This window comes from Somniosus microcephalus, chromosome 32 (assembly GCF_052327205.1).
Source record: "Somniosus microcephalus isolate GS21.2 chromosome 32, FLI_Smic_1.0, whole genome shotgun sequence".
Classification (NCBI taxonomy): domain Eukaryota; kingdom Metazoa; phylum Chordata; class Chondrichthyes; order Squaliformes; family Somniosidae; genus Somniosus; species Somniosus microcephalus.
The window spans coordinates 38887946-38902681 of record NC_141018.1 but is presented as its reverse complement, the minus strand read 5'-3'; the positions used below and the strand labels follow the sequence as shown (position 1 = coordinate 38902681).

Below are 14736 nucleotides of genomic sequence, written 5' to 3'. Positions count from 1 at the left end.
AGCGGGAGCTTACACGCCGGGTCAGCGGGAGCTTACACGCCGGGTCAGCGGGAGCTTACACGCCGGGTCAGCGGGAGCTTACACGCCGGGTCAGCGGGAGCTTACACGCCGGGTCAGCGGGAGCTTACACGCCGGGTCAGCGGGAGCTTACACGCCGGGTCAGCGGGAGCTTACACGCCGGGTCAGCGGGAGCTTACACGCCGGGTCAGCGGGAGCTTACACGCCGGGTCAGCGGGAGCTTACACGCCGGGTCAGCGGGAGCTTACACGCCGGGTCAGCGGGAGCTTACACGCCGGGTCAGCGGGAGCTTACACGCCGGGTCAGCGGGAGCTTACACGCCGGGTCAGCGGGAGCTTACACGCCGGGTCAGCGGGAGCTTACACGCCGGGTCAGCGGGAGCTTACACGCCGGGTCAGCGGGAGCTTACACGCCGGGTCAGCGGGAGCTTACACGCCGGGTCAGCGGGAGCTTACACGCCGGGTCAGCGGGAGCTTACACGCCGGGTCAGCGGGAGCTTACACGCCGGGTCAGCGGGAGCTTACACGCCGGGTCAGCGGGAGCTTACACGCCGGGTCAGCGGGAGCTTACACGCCGGGTCAGCGGGAGCTTACACGCCGGGTCAGCGGGAGCTTACACGCCGGGTCAGCGGGAGCTTACACGCCGGGTCAGCGGGAGCTTACACGCCGGGTCAGCGGGAGCTTACACGCCGGGTCAGCGGGAGCTTACACGCCGGGTCAGCGGGAGCTTACACGCCGGGTCAGCGGGAGCTTACACGCCGGGTCAGCGGGAGCTTACACGCCGGGTCAGCGGGAGCTTACACGCCGGGTCAGCGGGAGCTTACACGCCGGGTCAGCGGGAGCTTACACGCCGGGTCAGCGGGAGCTTACACGCCGGGTCAGCGGGAGCTTACACGCCGGGTCAGCGGGAGCTTACACGCCGGGTCAGCGGGAGCTTACACGCCGGGTCAGCGGGAGCTTACACGCCGGGTCAGCGGGAGCTTACACGCCGGGTCAGCGGGAGCTTACACGCCGAGCCGTCAGCGGGAGCTTACACGCCGACGCCGGGTCAGCGGGAGCTTACACGCCGACGCCGGGTCAGCGTGAGTTTACACGCCGACGCCATGTCAGTGGGAGTTTACACACCGGCGCCGGGTCAGTGGGAAACCAGTCCATTTTTTCTCTTTTATAAAAAAAAAACTTTTGAAAATTTTCAATTTAAAATACTATTCCTACTGGGGTGAGTAATTGTTTGCCAGTTTCTTGTTTCAATGCATAATCTGTTTGTTTGCAATAATGGAATCAAACGAAGAAGGGTCACAATTCCATCTAATCAGATTGGCTCGAGTCAGCAATGTGAAACCAGGACAGAGACAAAGCTTAGTTGGCAAAGCAATCATTGCTCAAACGATGGGAAAGTGGGATACCACACGGACTGCAGCGGTTCAAGGAGGCGGCTCACCACCACCTTCTCGAGGGCAATTAGGGGTAGACAATAAATGCTGGCCTTGCCAGCGATGCCCACATCCCAGGAACGAATAAAAAAGTAAGTCCCACGATGAGGGACAGTACTTGAAACCACTGTTGGGCAAGTGGGAAATGGGATAAGGAAGCACAAGTAGCACGGACTTGCAAGGGGATTCAAAGCTTTCTTTAGGCCGTCTTCAGCACAACACATCACCGGATCCCTGTGCCAGCAGTGCTGTGTTCAGTACCCACACTTCCCTTTGCAATCGGCATACTTGATTTTCAATTAACAACTGAAATTGGCCCTCCTGCATTTTCAACTTAAATTCACTATTGAATCTCTGACCTCTCCTGAAAAACAAACTTGAAATGTGCAAACCTCTGCCATGCATTTGTAATCAGTAACTGAAGACAGAATTTGGGCAAAATGTTTCACAATGAATAATGAGGCAATCATCCATTTATTCTGGACCCACTGTTGGTAAACTCTTGGAGGTTAGATACCCAGTTCAACAGATCACCAGACGTGCCAAAATAAGTCAGTCAGCTGGTTACGGCAATATTGTATTTATAATCCCGACTGCATGTTTGTGGGGCTGCCATCAGGATTTAGCAATGTAAACACAGGGAATTGGCTCACAGACACCAACCTCCTACCAACTAAGCTACAGAAGAGCTACATGTAAAAGCATCTTTGATGATTTTAGAACAGCTCACTCCTGTCGAAGGCGCTACAATGTCGAGGACTGTTATTAAGCTTCATTCTGGGCATCATGAGCTCTCCTCCGAGGAGCCCGAGAACATCACAAACTGCACCAATCTACTCGGAGACCAACTCGCCGAGCAGAGAGCAGGCTGCTGCAGCCAAGTGTGGTTTCCATGGCTTTGCACAATGGATCTGTGGGCATCCGGACCTAACTTTGATCCCTTTCTTGTAGAAATGCATTGTGTTAGCTGTTTTCCAGTGGGACAACCCGGTTATCAAGGATAGCTGTTTCTAGATGGAAAGGCCTACTGTTAACTCCAGCAAGTGAAATAGTATGTACATTCCCCCCCTTACCCCCACAGCTGATATCCTTACACTGTACAGAGGCCTTCCCCACTGCAGACAAGACTTACCTTTCCATTAGTTTCTCCTTATCCCAGTTGAAGTGGCTGAGAAGTATCCTTGTGATAGTGGCTGGATTCTGGGGGTGAAAGACAGGATCAAATTACACAATGTATTTACTCTGAAGCACATTTCCTGTGATTGAGGCCTTTAAATGCAGGCAGAAAGTGGTGTTAGTCTGCTTTGGGTTTCAGTTACTAAATGTTGTACTAAGGGACATACAGTCTACATATGAACGACATCCAGAATTGTCATATTGATACTAAAGCTCTACAGCAGGAAGAAATCACTTCAGCCGATACACTTTAATATTGCATGATGCATTTCCTGCGTGAAACTCTTCATTTCAACACCTCATAGCACTCACCAGTGCCACCATGGCTCCTTTGGTACCATTTCCACCTCTGAGTCAGAAGGCTGTGGGTTCAAGCCACTTCAAGTGAACACACAATCTAGGCTGACATTATTGCAGTACTGAGGCTGTGCTGTATCAGAGGTGATGTTAAACTACGGCCCAGTCTGCCTGTTCCAATCAATACATGCGGGTTAAAGATTAAATTGCATGAATCAAAGGAGACAGGAAATTCCCCCAGTGTCCTGGTCAACACTGCTCCCTCAATAAACACCACTAATATGGTTTATGCACAAAATGGCCGCTGTAAAACAGCCACTGCACTTTAAAGTGAATTGCTGTATGCAAAACACTGAGCTATTCTCATTCAGTACTGCCATCATCGCTAACAGACATGTAGCCACTCTAAACACTGGGACTTCTAGCATCACCTAGCAATGATTAAACATCAACAATCCCACCCTACCTAGCAGCACAAGTATAGGAATCCATCAGACACAATTGTGCATTATAATGCAGCTGAGGCCACGAGTGTCTCAGGTTGCTGTGTAACAAAACACTAGCATGCTATCAAGACCAAATGACATGGAATTTTTTTTTTTAAACTAACATTCAATGGTCTTCAGAACCCCCCCCCACCAGAAAATCTGCCTACAGAGGAGACAACCCGGTTTATAGGTACGTGAATATTTATACCTACAAAGCTTTTTATTTTAATTTATGCATTTGATAGCATTACCATATGTCCTACCTCATAGGAACTTATGAACAGTGTGACTCAACCCTCACACATACAATCTGGAGTTGACAAAGCTGGGAGTGCAACATTGTAAATAAAATAAAACCCCACTAACGCAGCGATCGTACCATGGAAACACAAGACTAACATACACTCCTCATTTACCCTGGGGTGTGAGGAGACACTGTTCGTCCAAGGGAAGGGCACCACACGTGCCGTATGAACTGCTCCCACCCCATCTGTATTTCAGACAACATTATGGAATCGCACCGTAGCTTTTTCTGCAAGGTGGTGGCAGCAAACATGTAGCATGAGGAATTTAAATACTTCAGATACAGCATATCCAAGAGAGAACCATGGAGCAAGGGTGGGACACAGCTTGTAAAGTTATATTTAAAAAGAATGAGAAAGTCCTGAAAATCATGCTCTAATCCACATTGCATTGCCCAGTTTGCTGTAATGCGCTTTGGGATATCCCGAGGTCATGAAAGGCGCTGTAGAAAAATACAAGTCAGTCTTTCTTTTAACGAACCTCCCTGAACACTGCACAGATCTGCATTGAACAGGGACACCGAGTGGGAAGTAGAGAAGGGTACATCACATGACCATGAAAAATACTTCAGGAAAGAGATATTCCTCATTTAATAGTAAAAAATTATTATGAGTTAGTCACATGAATGGAGGAGGCTTTCCCGTACTCCTTTCAACCAGAGGCTTGCCCTGCCATCGTTACAGATGGGGCACTGGTTTAGTGGCTGAAGAAGCCAAATTCAGGTGTCGGTGCTTGGGACTGTCCACGTGAACCACACCCTTCATGGCTAATGATTTTTCTTTTAATTATTCATTCATGGGATGTGGGCGTCGCTGGCAAGGCCAGCATTTATTGCCCAGTACTGAATTACTCATCATTTTAGGCAAAGGCAGCATCCAATTTGCCCACAAGAAGAAAAGACTGAGAAAAACGTGCCGTTCGTGTGTTTTGGTGGAGTTTGTTGAGGGAGGAATGTTGGCCAGGACAGCGAGAGAGCTCCCTGCTCTTCTTCAAACAGTGCTGTGCGATCTTCACCTCAACAAACAGGGCCTCCATTTAATTTCACATCCAAAAGATGGTGCTTCCAGCAATGCAGCACCGTGTCAGCCAAGATTATGTGCTCGAGCTCTGGAGAGGGGGCCTGATTCAGAGGCAAGTGTGCTGCCATTCAACCAAGTGCTTGACGCCTGATACACAAACCAAGAGCACATCAGTAAGCTGGGCCACAGAATGAAAGCTAATGTAGCATCTCCAAGCTGCTGGAAAGGGCTCCAGGGACCATCGAGCTACTAGGAGACTATGCCGTATGTGGAGCTAAACCTCAAGTTATGACGCAGATACCCCCACCCCACTAAAACTTGTTTTTTGCAACAATTTCTTTTTTAAATGACTGAACGGGTAGTTGGAACCAAACTCAGCCACAAGTACCATACAGCCCATATAATATACATTACACAGAAGTGAGTGGGTGGGAACCATTTCAAAAAACACATCTCGCCAAGGGGTTCAGAGCATACTGTATACCTTAGCAACAAACCTCTGGAAGAAACTCTTAAAGGGACAAAGTCCCTGGAGGTCATTTTCCCTGCTGTAGAACGGTCCAATTCGTCAGACAAGATTACAGCAATTAATGCTCCCTAGTGTGAAGTAGCACGCGCACACTCACAGAAGTACAGCCATTCGGCCCTCCAGCACTTCAACTGGAGCCATCTACTCAAACCCAAATTTCCTTGCCTTTTCCTGGAGTCGTCCCTTTCACATACTTCTCCAGTTCCCCTTTAAATAACATTATCGCCTCAATAGTCACTTAGGGTAAAGCATTTCAGCCACGCCCATTAAAGAAACCCAACAGTATTCTGACTAGGCTTTGCACATTGGTATCATATATAGGGGGCTAAGGAAACCCATGTGCAATATTCTTCACTCAGCCCCTCAGACTGCTCCCACCATGCTATACCACTCAACGGCTCTCTCCAGACAGCCCAAGGAAGGACAGACTTTTACTTTAGATCACTGGGTATCTTTCACAGCTCATGGGGATGTAGTTAAGAAATCCCTCGCACAATATTGCACCAAAGTCATGCCAACGGCTAGAATACACTATGTATATATATATATATAAATAATATCTCCTTTTCATTAATAACAAGAAAATTTATTTGTGAAGCCAGCAAGTGTGGCTCTGTCACATTATTGCACACATACCCAATCTGGTTAATTCAGATCCTGCTCCATAGAAGCCTGCAACAACAAATTGAAGATTGTAACCTATTTCCAGACTGTACACTAACTGCCTGAGCTGGAGGATGAGCAACACGTCACTCTGCAGACATTAAAATGCACATTTAAACAGGGAGCTTCCACCATTTTAATGATTGTTTGGTGGCTGTGGCAAAACATGTCGAACTCACAATAAACCACACAACACACTGTACGAAGCTTTCGGTGCCGTGAGCAGTGGCCGTCAACAACACGATTCATGTGCAAAACAGCCCCACCCAGGCACAAATTTCAGTCTCTGCTGGGCAACACAAGCTGCTGCCACCACGGCTACCTCTGGGAGACAGCGGCAGGATAGCAAACCGTGAGCAGCCGAGGACTGGACCACGGCCAGTAGTCTGGCTGCACACTCGCCATAGAGACAAGCTCAAAAGTAATACATTCCCAAAGTGACAGGCAGGCTTAGCATCACCTCACTCAAACAAAGGAATAATCATCCATACTGTTCCCGGGCAGCGCAGCAGCAGTACTGGACTCAGCCATTCACCCTGCTCGCAACCCGTGTCTCTGTGACTCCAACGCTATTTGAGGGCGATCCTAAAGTGCTCCAGCCAGAAAGGTTTACCTTGATCAGCTGCTGATTTGGGATGGAAAATCTGAGGTTCCATCCTTCTAATGATATCTACAGAAATCTGTCATCTTTGAGAAATTGTTCATGTTGAACTCCTCTTGAGCTTGCTATGTAGAGGAGTCTCGATTACTTATATACATCAAAGGGTATACATGAGGAAATAATCAACTATAATAAAACATTCAAATTCTACAATACTCAGTTCATCCCTTAAAAATGCTCCCATCCCCAAAGACTAACCTGTAACCCCAGTACTGTACCAGCCCAAAATGCCCCCCACAAACACATCAAGTTTAGATTTACATAACCTAGAACTGTCCTGCTAACACTCCATACTCCCACCAGCACACTGTTGAAATCCTGGTACAACATCTCATCGAGCTAGGCCATTCCTGGCTGGGGCCTAAAATGTGAGAGTGACCAGCCTCGCGTTTGGTATTAGAGCAATTCTGAGAAATCAACTTCCTCTTCTGAAGGAAATGGGGAAGGTTTTCTGAACTAGCCAGAGCTCAGAAGGTTCTGCAAGCCCACTCAGGCAGTTGGAAATAAAAGCTTCAGCCGGTCAGGGTTCCTCCACAGGTCACTTGGCCCAACCACCACTCGAGGCAGAGTTAAACTGCATCAGCAAAGTGGCAGGAACAACGCATGAGGAGAGATTGGGTCGATTGGGCTTATACTCGCTGGAGTTTAGAAGAATGAGAGGGGATCTCACTGAAACTTCTAAAATTCTAACAGGACTGGACAGACTAGATGCAGGAAGGATGTTCCCAATGGCAGGGGAGTCCAGAACCAGAGGTCACAGTCTAAAGATAAGGGGTAAGCCATTTAGGACAGAGATAAGGAGGAATTTCTTCACCCAGAGAGTGGTGAACCTGTGGAATTCTCTACCACAGAAGGCAGGTGAGGTCAATTCATTAAATATATTCAAGAAGGAGTTAGATATATTTCTTAAGGCTAAAGGGATCAAGGGATATGGGGAGAAAGCAGGGACAGGGTACTGAATTTGGATGATCAGCCATGATCTCATTGAATGGCGGAGTAGGCTCGAGGGGCCGAATGGCCTACTCCTGCTCCTATCTTCTATGTTTCTATGTAACCACAAGACTACAGGCTGAATGAAGCCATACACGCCTCAAATTAAATCAGAGCCATGCACAAAGGCTCTCTTCCGCCAGTAACGCAACTCAAATCAAGCTACGAGTTTATGAGAATGAAACTGAACACTGTGCGCTCGCATAGAGTATCAAAACTCAAAGAAAAGTCCAGCTGGCCCGACAGTTCAATTGGGAAAGGCAGAGCGTACAAACCACTCAGGTTTGATACTCAGGTTTGTGCTGGGCTAGAGAGTAAAGAGAAAAGGAATCAGCCGAAGTTTCCATGCATACACACAAGATGGTGCCTCTCCCGCCGTAGCCAAATACCCTGTTGACACTCACGGAGAGTACAAAAATGACCATTTGGATACGGTACCAACGTGCCACCAGCACACATGGAACAATCCAGCAGCGAATACTGGTACATTCCAGAAACGGGGAGCAAATTGGAGGGAGGGAGAAATCGACTTGCACGGAATTGGAGCCTGGGCAGCAAATCTCAGGAACCCACCCCTGGAGGCCAATTACGCTCTGCTCAAAACAGCAATTGCTTTTGTAAATAACTTAGGGAATTTTATTTTCATCACCCTGGAGACTACTGGATTCATTTCTAGTGAGTCTGCAATTGTCTACCAAAAATACATGACCCAGCCCCCCAACTGACAGGGACTCAGCCATGTACTGGGGTCTCTACTGAAGAAAGCAGCATCACTGCATTTTCTAAAGGAACACCGAATCCTTCCGCTGAATGAGGCCGGTCTTTAACACTTGGAATGTCAGGTTAGTCACAGCCGGATGTTAGTTCCTAACGGATGCCCCCCCGCCACCGCTCATTGCCCAGCTACACTTCCAAAGGTTGCCTCCAGGCCAGCACCGACAAGGCACTAATCATCCGGGTTCATTCCAGAGCTGCTCAATCCCCACGGAGCACTAATAAAGAGCAAATTCTCCTCCCCTACCCCAGGACACAGTGGGCAATTGGACTGCATGGTGTGGAACCAATCAAACAATCTAGGCAAATCCCAGGCTCAAACACTGACCTGTGCTGAGTTAGCGGAAATCAGGCTGGCTGCCGCTAGTGATGCTAACAATTAATCTCCACGTTCTGGGGGGGAGGGGAGGATTTAAACACTCCCCACACTCCTGATTGTTCAATAACCCCCATGTACATGGATCTCAGGTAAAGACTGGATCAGGCTCAACTTTTACCCCATTTTCTCCATAGTGAAAAGCCTACCCACACTTGTTAACTTGAAACCCTAAGCTGTTGGTCCTTAAACAAAGAGCTGGCAGGGCTAGAATACCTCGTGCTGTCACTGGGCACATTCAGCAAATTAAAGTTTCACACTCCTGGAACCCAGTGACAAACATCAATACAGATATTCTGCTAAACGAGGTATTAACAGAACCAACATGTCGAATCCTAGAAAGTTGGTGACCTTTTAGTGCTAGCATTTAATCCAAGGTCTGTTACCAAGCACATCATTGAGCAACAACTACTACTCCAGGTCATCAAAGATTGAGTACTGGAACTGGTCCGTTCTCTCCGGACAACATGAATCTAAAAGAACCCATCTATCAACAGGGCAGTAATGGGAGGGGGCACACTGGAAGCCTGGCCATCGAGTGCTCCTCGAGTAATTAGAATGCTCACAAAATATCCACTCTCATAACCAGATAACCATTTGTGATCTCTAGTAAACTGAGCTTTACCAACTCCAGTAAACACGGCACAGGCCAAAGATATCAGAATCTGCCGCCATAATTGAAATATGTTGAGACCAGAGGTCCCAAGATTCAAATATAGCAGCTATTCCTAGACAAGATAACAGAACCTCACAGAAAGATTGTTTTCAGCTGGTCATGATACAGACTGTTTATTGTGATGTGGAATTTCAGTGTTGGGAACTGCAGAATGGGGTCTTCATGGAGCCCAACTCTTTTACCAGGTGAGATTTGTGCTTGGGTCCCAGAAAGAGTAGCTTTTACTGCATATGACGAAACACAGTACTTTGCTCATTTATTCCTACTCTGACTTACTTTTTTTCCTCTCCCAGATTCCTTTTTACTATGATCAACACTTGATGACATGTCACAAAATTAATTCTTAATGAGCCCATTTGTGGTAGGCTCGATGGTCCATGGAATATCTAGCACAGTTCCAAACTTAAAACAGTAAAACTAGAACTTCTCCACTTTGTGAAGCAAAAAACATTCTTTTAAAATGAGCACTGCCTCATTTTCCCCATTCATCAGATATAACCACTTAATATAGGTGGAAAACTGTTGGGATTAAATAAAATAAAAAAGGGAACTAAAAACAGAAAATGTTGGAAATACTCAGCAGGTCAGGCAGCATCTGTGGAGCGAGCAAGAGTTAACGTTTCAGGTCGATGATCTTTTGGCAGAACCGGTGGCCGTGCCCGTTGAGGTGCGAGGTTAGGGAAAACGGGCTTAAAAGGATCAGAGATACAAGCAGTTCAAAAGCTAAGTGTGGAGACCAGCAAGCTCCATTTGTCATGCAACAATTTTGGAAAGACTTAGATTAAACCCTCCTCAGAAATGTCTATTCCAGGTGGTCCCTCACCTGAACCTCTTCCAAAACTACCGCCAAATGCCTGCATAAAAACTCAAACATCCAGCTCAATAGTCTGCGCTCCAATCCATTTCAAAATGTCGCAGGCCAAGTGCCATATGCTGGCTTGTGGTGGGATCACATCTTTCCCAATAGTTGCACCCACATTTATAAGAGGAACTCAATCATCATACTCTTGTGTCTACTTGGGCAATTTGCTTTTCTTTTCTATTGAGAAGTATAGGTGAAGTGGCAAGGGCAGTGCAGGGCATCAACAAGGTTGAAAACCATAGGCGAGAAGACAAGGTACATCAGTAATTAGCAGTTAGTGTGGTTGTTACCAAAATGAACAGCTCAAGCTAAGCCATCCAAAGATCAATTCAACTTGTACAGTAGAATTGCACTGCAATCAAAATCACAGGCATAAAAAAAAACTATAAATTTCAGATGATAAATTATAAACTACCCCAATTCAGGGAATTTCCCCAACCAGCAATATTAAACAGAGAAAAAATACAACTGACTCTGTCTACATGCCTGAAAACGAGAAGGGGCTGCACCCCTTTTGCATTTCCCCAACACCACAATGAGCACAGAACTCACACCAGTATATTGGGCAAAGCCAGGATCAGATATGTACAAATTGACCAGTAAAAAAAATACTATTGATTGCCCTCCCAGCATTTGCTCAAATTCCCAGTAAACCCCAAAATCCTGCTCAAACCCCCAGTGAACCTCAGGATCCTGCTCAAACCCCCCAGTGAACCTCAGGATCCTGCTCAAACCCCCCAATGAACCCCAGGACCCTGCTCAAACCCCCCAGTGAACCCCAGGACCCTGCTCAAACCCCCCCAGTGAACCCCAAAATCCTGCTCAAACCCCCAGTGAAGCCTAGAATCCTGCTCAAACCCTCCAGTGAACCCCAGGATCCTGCTCAAACCCCCAGGATCCTGCTCAAATCCGCAGTGAACCCCAGGATCCTGCTCAAACCCTCCAGTGAACCCCAGGATCCTGCTCAAACCCACAGGATCCTGCTCAAATCCGCAGTGAACCCCAGGATCCTGCTCAAATCCCCAGTGAACCCCAGGATCCTGCTCAAACCCCCAGTGAACCCCAGGATCCTGCTCAAATCCCCAGTGAACCCCAGGATCCTGCTCAAACCCCCAGTGAACCCCAGGATCCTGCTCAAATCCCCAGTGAACCCCAGGATCCTGCTCAAACCCCCAGTGAACCTCAGGATCCTGCTCAAACCCCCCCAGTGAACCCCAGGATCCTGCTCAAACCCCCCCCCCAATGAACCCCAAAATCCTGCTCAAACCCCCAGTGAAGCCCAGAATCCTGCACAAACCCTCCAGTGAACCCCAGGATCCTGCTCAAACCCCCAGGATCCTGCTCAAATCCCCAGTGAACCCCAGGATCCGGCTCAAACCCCCAGGATCCTGCTCAAATCCCCAGTGAACCCCAGGATCCTGCTCAAACCCCCAGTGAACCCCAGGATCCTGCTCAAACCCCCAGTGAACCCCAGGATCCTGCTCAAATCCCCAGTGAACCCCAGGATCCTGCTCAAACCCCCAGTGAACCTCAGGATCCTGCTCAAACCCCCCCAGTGAACCCCAGGATCCTGCTCAAACCCCCCCCCCAATGAACCCCAAAATCCTGCTCAAACCCCCAGTGAAGCCCAGAATCCTGCACAAACCCTCCAGTGAACCCCAGGATCCTGCTCAAACCCCCAGGATCCTGCTCAAATCCCCAGTGAACCCCAGGATCCTGCTCAAACCCCCAGTGAACCCCAGGATCCTGCTCAAACACTCCAGTGAACCCCAGGATCCTGCTCAAAGCCCCAGTGAACCCCAGGATCCTGCTCAAACCCCCAGGATCCTGCACAAACCCCCAGTGAACCCCAGGATCCTGCTCAAACCCCCAGGATCCTGCACAAACCCCCAGTGAACCCCAGGATCCTGCTCAAACCCCCAGGATCCTGCTCAAACCCCCAGTGAACCCCAGGATCCTGCTCAAATCCCCAGTGAACCCCAGGATCCTGCTCAAATCCCCAAGATCCTGCTCAAACCCCCAGTGAACCTCAGGATCCTGCTCAAACCCCCCAGTGAACCCTAGGATCCTGCTCAAATCCCCAGAATCCTGCTCAAACCCCCAGTGAACCCCAGGATCCTGCTCAAACCTCCAGGATCCTGCTCAAATCCCCAGGATCCTGCTCAAACCCCCAGTGAACCCCAGGATCCTGCTCAAATCCCCAGTGAACCCCAGGATCCTGCTCAAATCCCCAAGATCCTGCTCAAACCCCCAGTGAACCTCAGGATCCTGCTCAAACCCCCCAGTGAACCTCAGGATCCTGCTCAAACCCCCCAGTGAACCCCAGGATCCTGCTCAAACCCCCCCCCAGTGAACCCCAAAATCCTGCTCAAACCCCCAGTGAAGCCCAGAATCCTGCACAAACCCTCCAGTGAACCCCAGGATCCTGCTCAAACCCCCAGGATCCTGCTCAAATCCCCAGTGAACCCCAGGATCCTGCTCAAATCCCCAGTGAACCCCAGGATCCTGCTCAAATCCCCAGTGAACCCCAGGATCCTGCTCAAACCCCCAGTGAACCCCAGGATCCTGCTCAAACCCTCCAGTGAACCCCAGGATCCTGCTCAAACCCCCAGGATCCTGCTCAAATCCCCAGTGAACCCCAGGATCCTGCTCAAACCCCCAGTGAACCCCAGGATCCTGCTCAAACCCTCCAGTGAACCCCAGGATCCTGCTCAAACCCCCAGGATCCTGCTCAAACCCCCAGTGAACCCCAGGATCCTGCTCAAACCCCCAGTGAACCCAAGGATCTTGCTCAAACCCCCAGGATCCTGCTCAAATCCCCAGTGAACCCCAGGATCCTGCTCAAACCCCCAGTGAACCCCAGGATCCTGCTCAAATCCCCCAGTGAACCCCAGGATCCTGCTCAAACCCCCAGTGAACCCCAGGATCCTGCTCAAACCCCCAGTGAACCCAAGGATCTTGCTCAAATCCCCAGTGAACCCCAGGATCCTGCTCAAACCCCCAGTGAACCCCAGGATCCTGCTCAAATCCCCCAGTGAACCCCAGGATCCTGCTCAAACCCCCAGTGAACCCCAGGATCCTGCTCAAACCCTCCAGTGAACCCCAGGATCCTGCTCAAACCCCCAGTGAACCCCAGGATCCTGCTCAAACCCCCAGGATCCTGCTCAAACCCCCAGTGAACCCCAGGATCCTGCTCAAACCCCCAGTGAACCCCAGGATCCTGCTCAAACCCCCAGTGAACCCAAGGATCTTGCTCAAACCCCCAGGATCCTGCTCAAATCCCCAGTGAACCCCAGGATCCTGCTCAAACCCCCAGTGAACCCCAGGATCCTGCTCAAATGCCCCAGTGAACCCTAGGATCCTGCTCAAATCCCCAGAATCCTGCTCAAACCCCCAGTGAACCCCAGGATCCTGCTCAAACCTCCAGGATCCTGCTCAAACCCCCAGTGAACCCCAGGATCCTGCTCAAATCCCCAGTGAACCCCAGGATCCTGCTCAAACCCCCAGTGAACCCCAGGATCCTGCTCAGTGCTGGCCAGTGATTCCAAGCCCAAGAGAAGCAGCCAGTGTGGGAGGACAAACAGCAACCACTCATTGTGCCCCCACAGCCCGGCTCACTCCTCTCCCATTGCCTCCCGCCCATTCTCGGCCGGCATTGCCTCCCCAGCACATTTTCCAGCTCACCCCACCGCCCCCACACGGGACTCCCACTCCCTCCCCTACAGAGGTGGCTCCCTGTGCGCTGGCCCAGTCGAGGCCTGCGGGCTCGGGCTTTCAGCGGGCTTTCCTGCGGCGCCCCGGCCGGCTCCGGCTTTACCTCGATGACCTCGTTGACCTCGCGGATGCACTCCACCATGTGCTGGACGATCTGCTCGGCGCTCAGCACCTCGTAGCGGTAATCCTCCTCCTCCTGCTCGGCGCCCAGGCCGCCCAGCCCACCTAGGCCTCCCAGGCCGCCGCCTCCGCCGCCGCCGCCGTCACCGTCCTGCCCGGGCTCCAGGCCGGGTTCCTGCATCTCCACCTCGCCGATCTCGAAGTTATCCTCGGGCTCGCTCTCCTCGCTGTACTCATCCTCGTCGTACATGTAGCCCTCGTCCGAGTCCATGCTTGGCGCCGGCGGTGTGGGGGATGGGGGGGGGTGGTGGTGTCCCTGCCTCAGGCTCCGGCTCCGGCTCTCCTCCCCCGGCAGCGCTACCGCAACAAAGGGACTGGGCCGCGCTCCCTCCGTCTCCCCACCGCGCCTGCGCCCGCCGCCCCACCCGTCACTTCCGCCCCGCAAACGCACCGCTTCCGCTACACCACAGTGCCCCTCTGTGACGTCAGCCGCCCGCTCGCTCGTCGGTTCGCAGCTTTCGCGCCCCACCCCCGGCCGCGCGCGCGTGTGTGCGCGCACGCCCCCCTCCCGTGCCCTCGCCCGCTGCGAGTGCGCGCACGCTCCCCTTCCGGCCCCCGCCCGCCGCGTGCGCGCGCGC

The 14736-nt window shown here is 50.8% G+C and overlaps 1 protein-coding gene across 3 annotated transcripts in view; it reads right to left on the bottom strand.

Annotated features, from left to right (window-relative positions):
- Positions 1 to 14530, bottom strand: part of LOC147097455 (E3 ubiquitin-protein ligase arih1) — a 75043-nt gene extending 60513 nt beyond the window's left edge. The window contains exons 1-2 of one of the 3 annotated variants that reach the window (XM_085972450.1): positions 14082 to 14530; positions 2583 to 2650 (exon numbers count right to left, since the gene is read on the bottom strand). In XM_085972450.1, the coding sequence (XP_085828576.1) occupies positions 2583 to 2650; positions 14082 to 14369 (356 nt within the window). In that variant the 5' untranslated portion in view covers positions 14370 to 14530. The remainder of the gene's footprint in view (positions 1 to 2582; positions 2651 to 14081) is intronic. The other 2 variants (XM_085972451.1, XM_085972452.1) reach the window with 2 other exon arrangements.
- Positions 14531 to 14736: the final 206 nt, after the last annotated feature.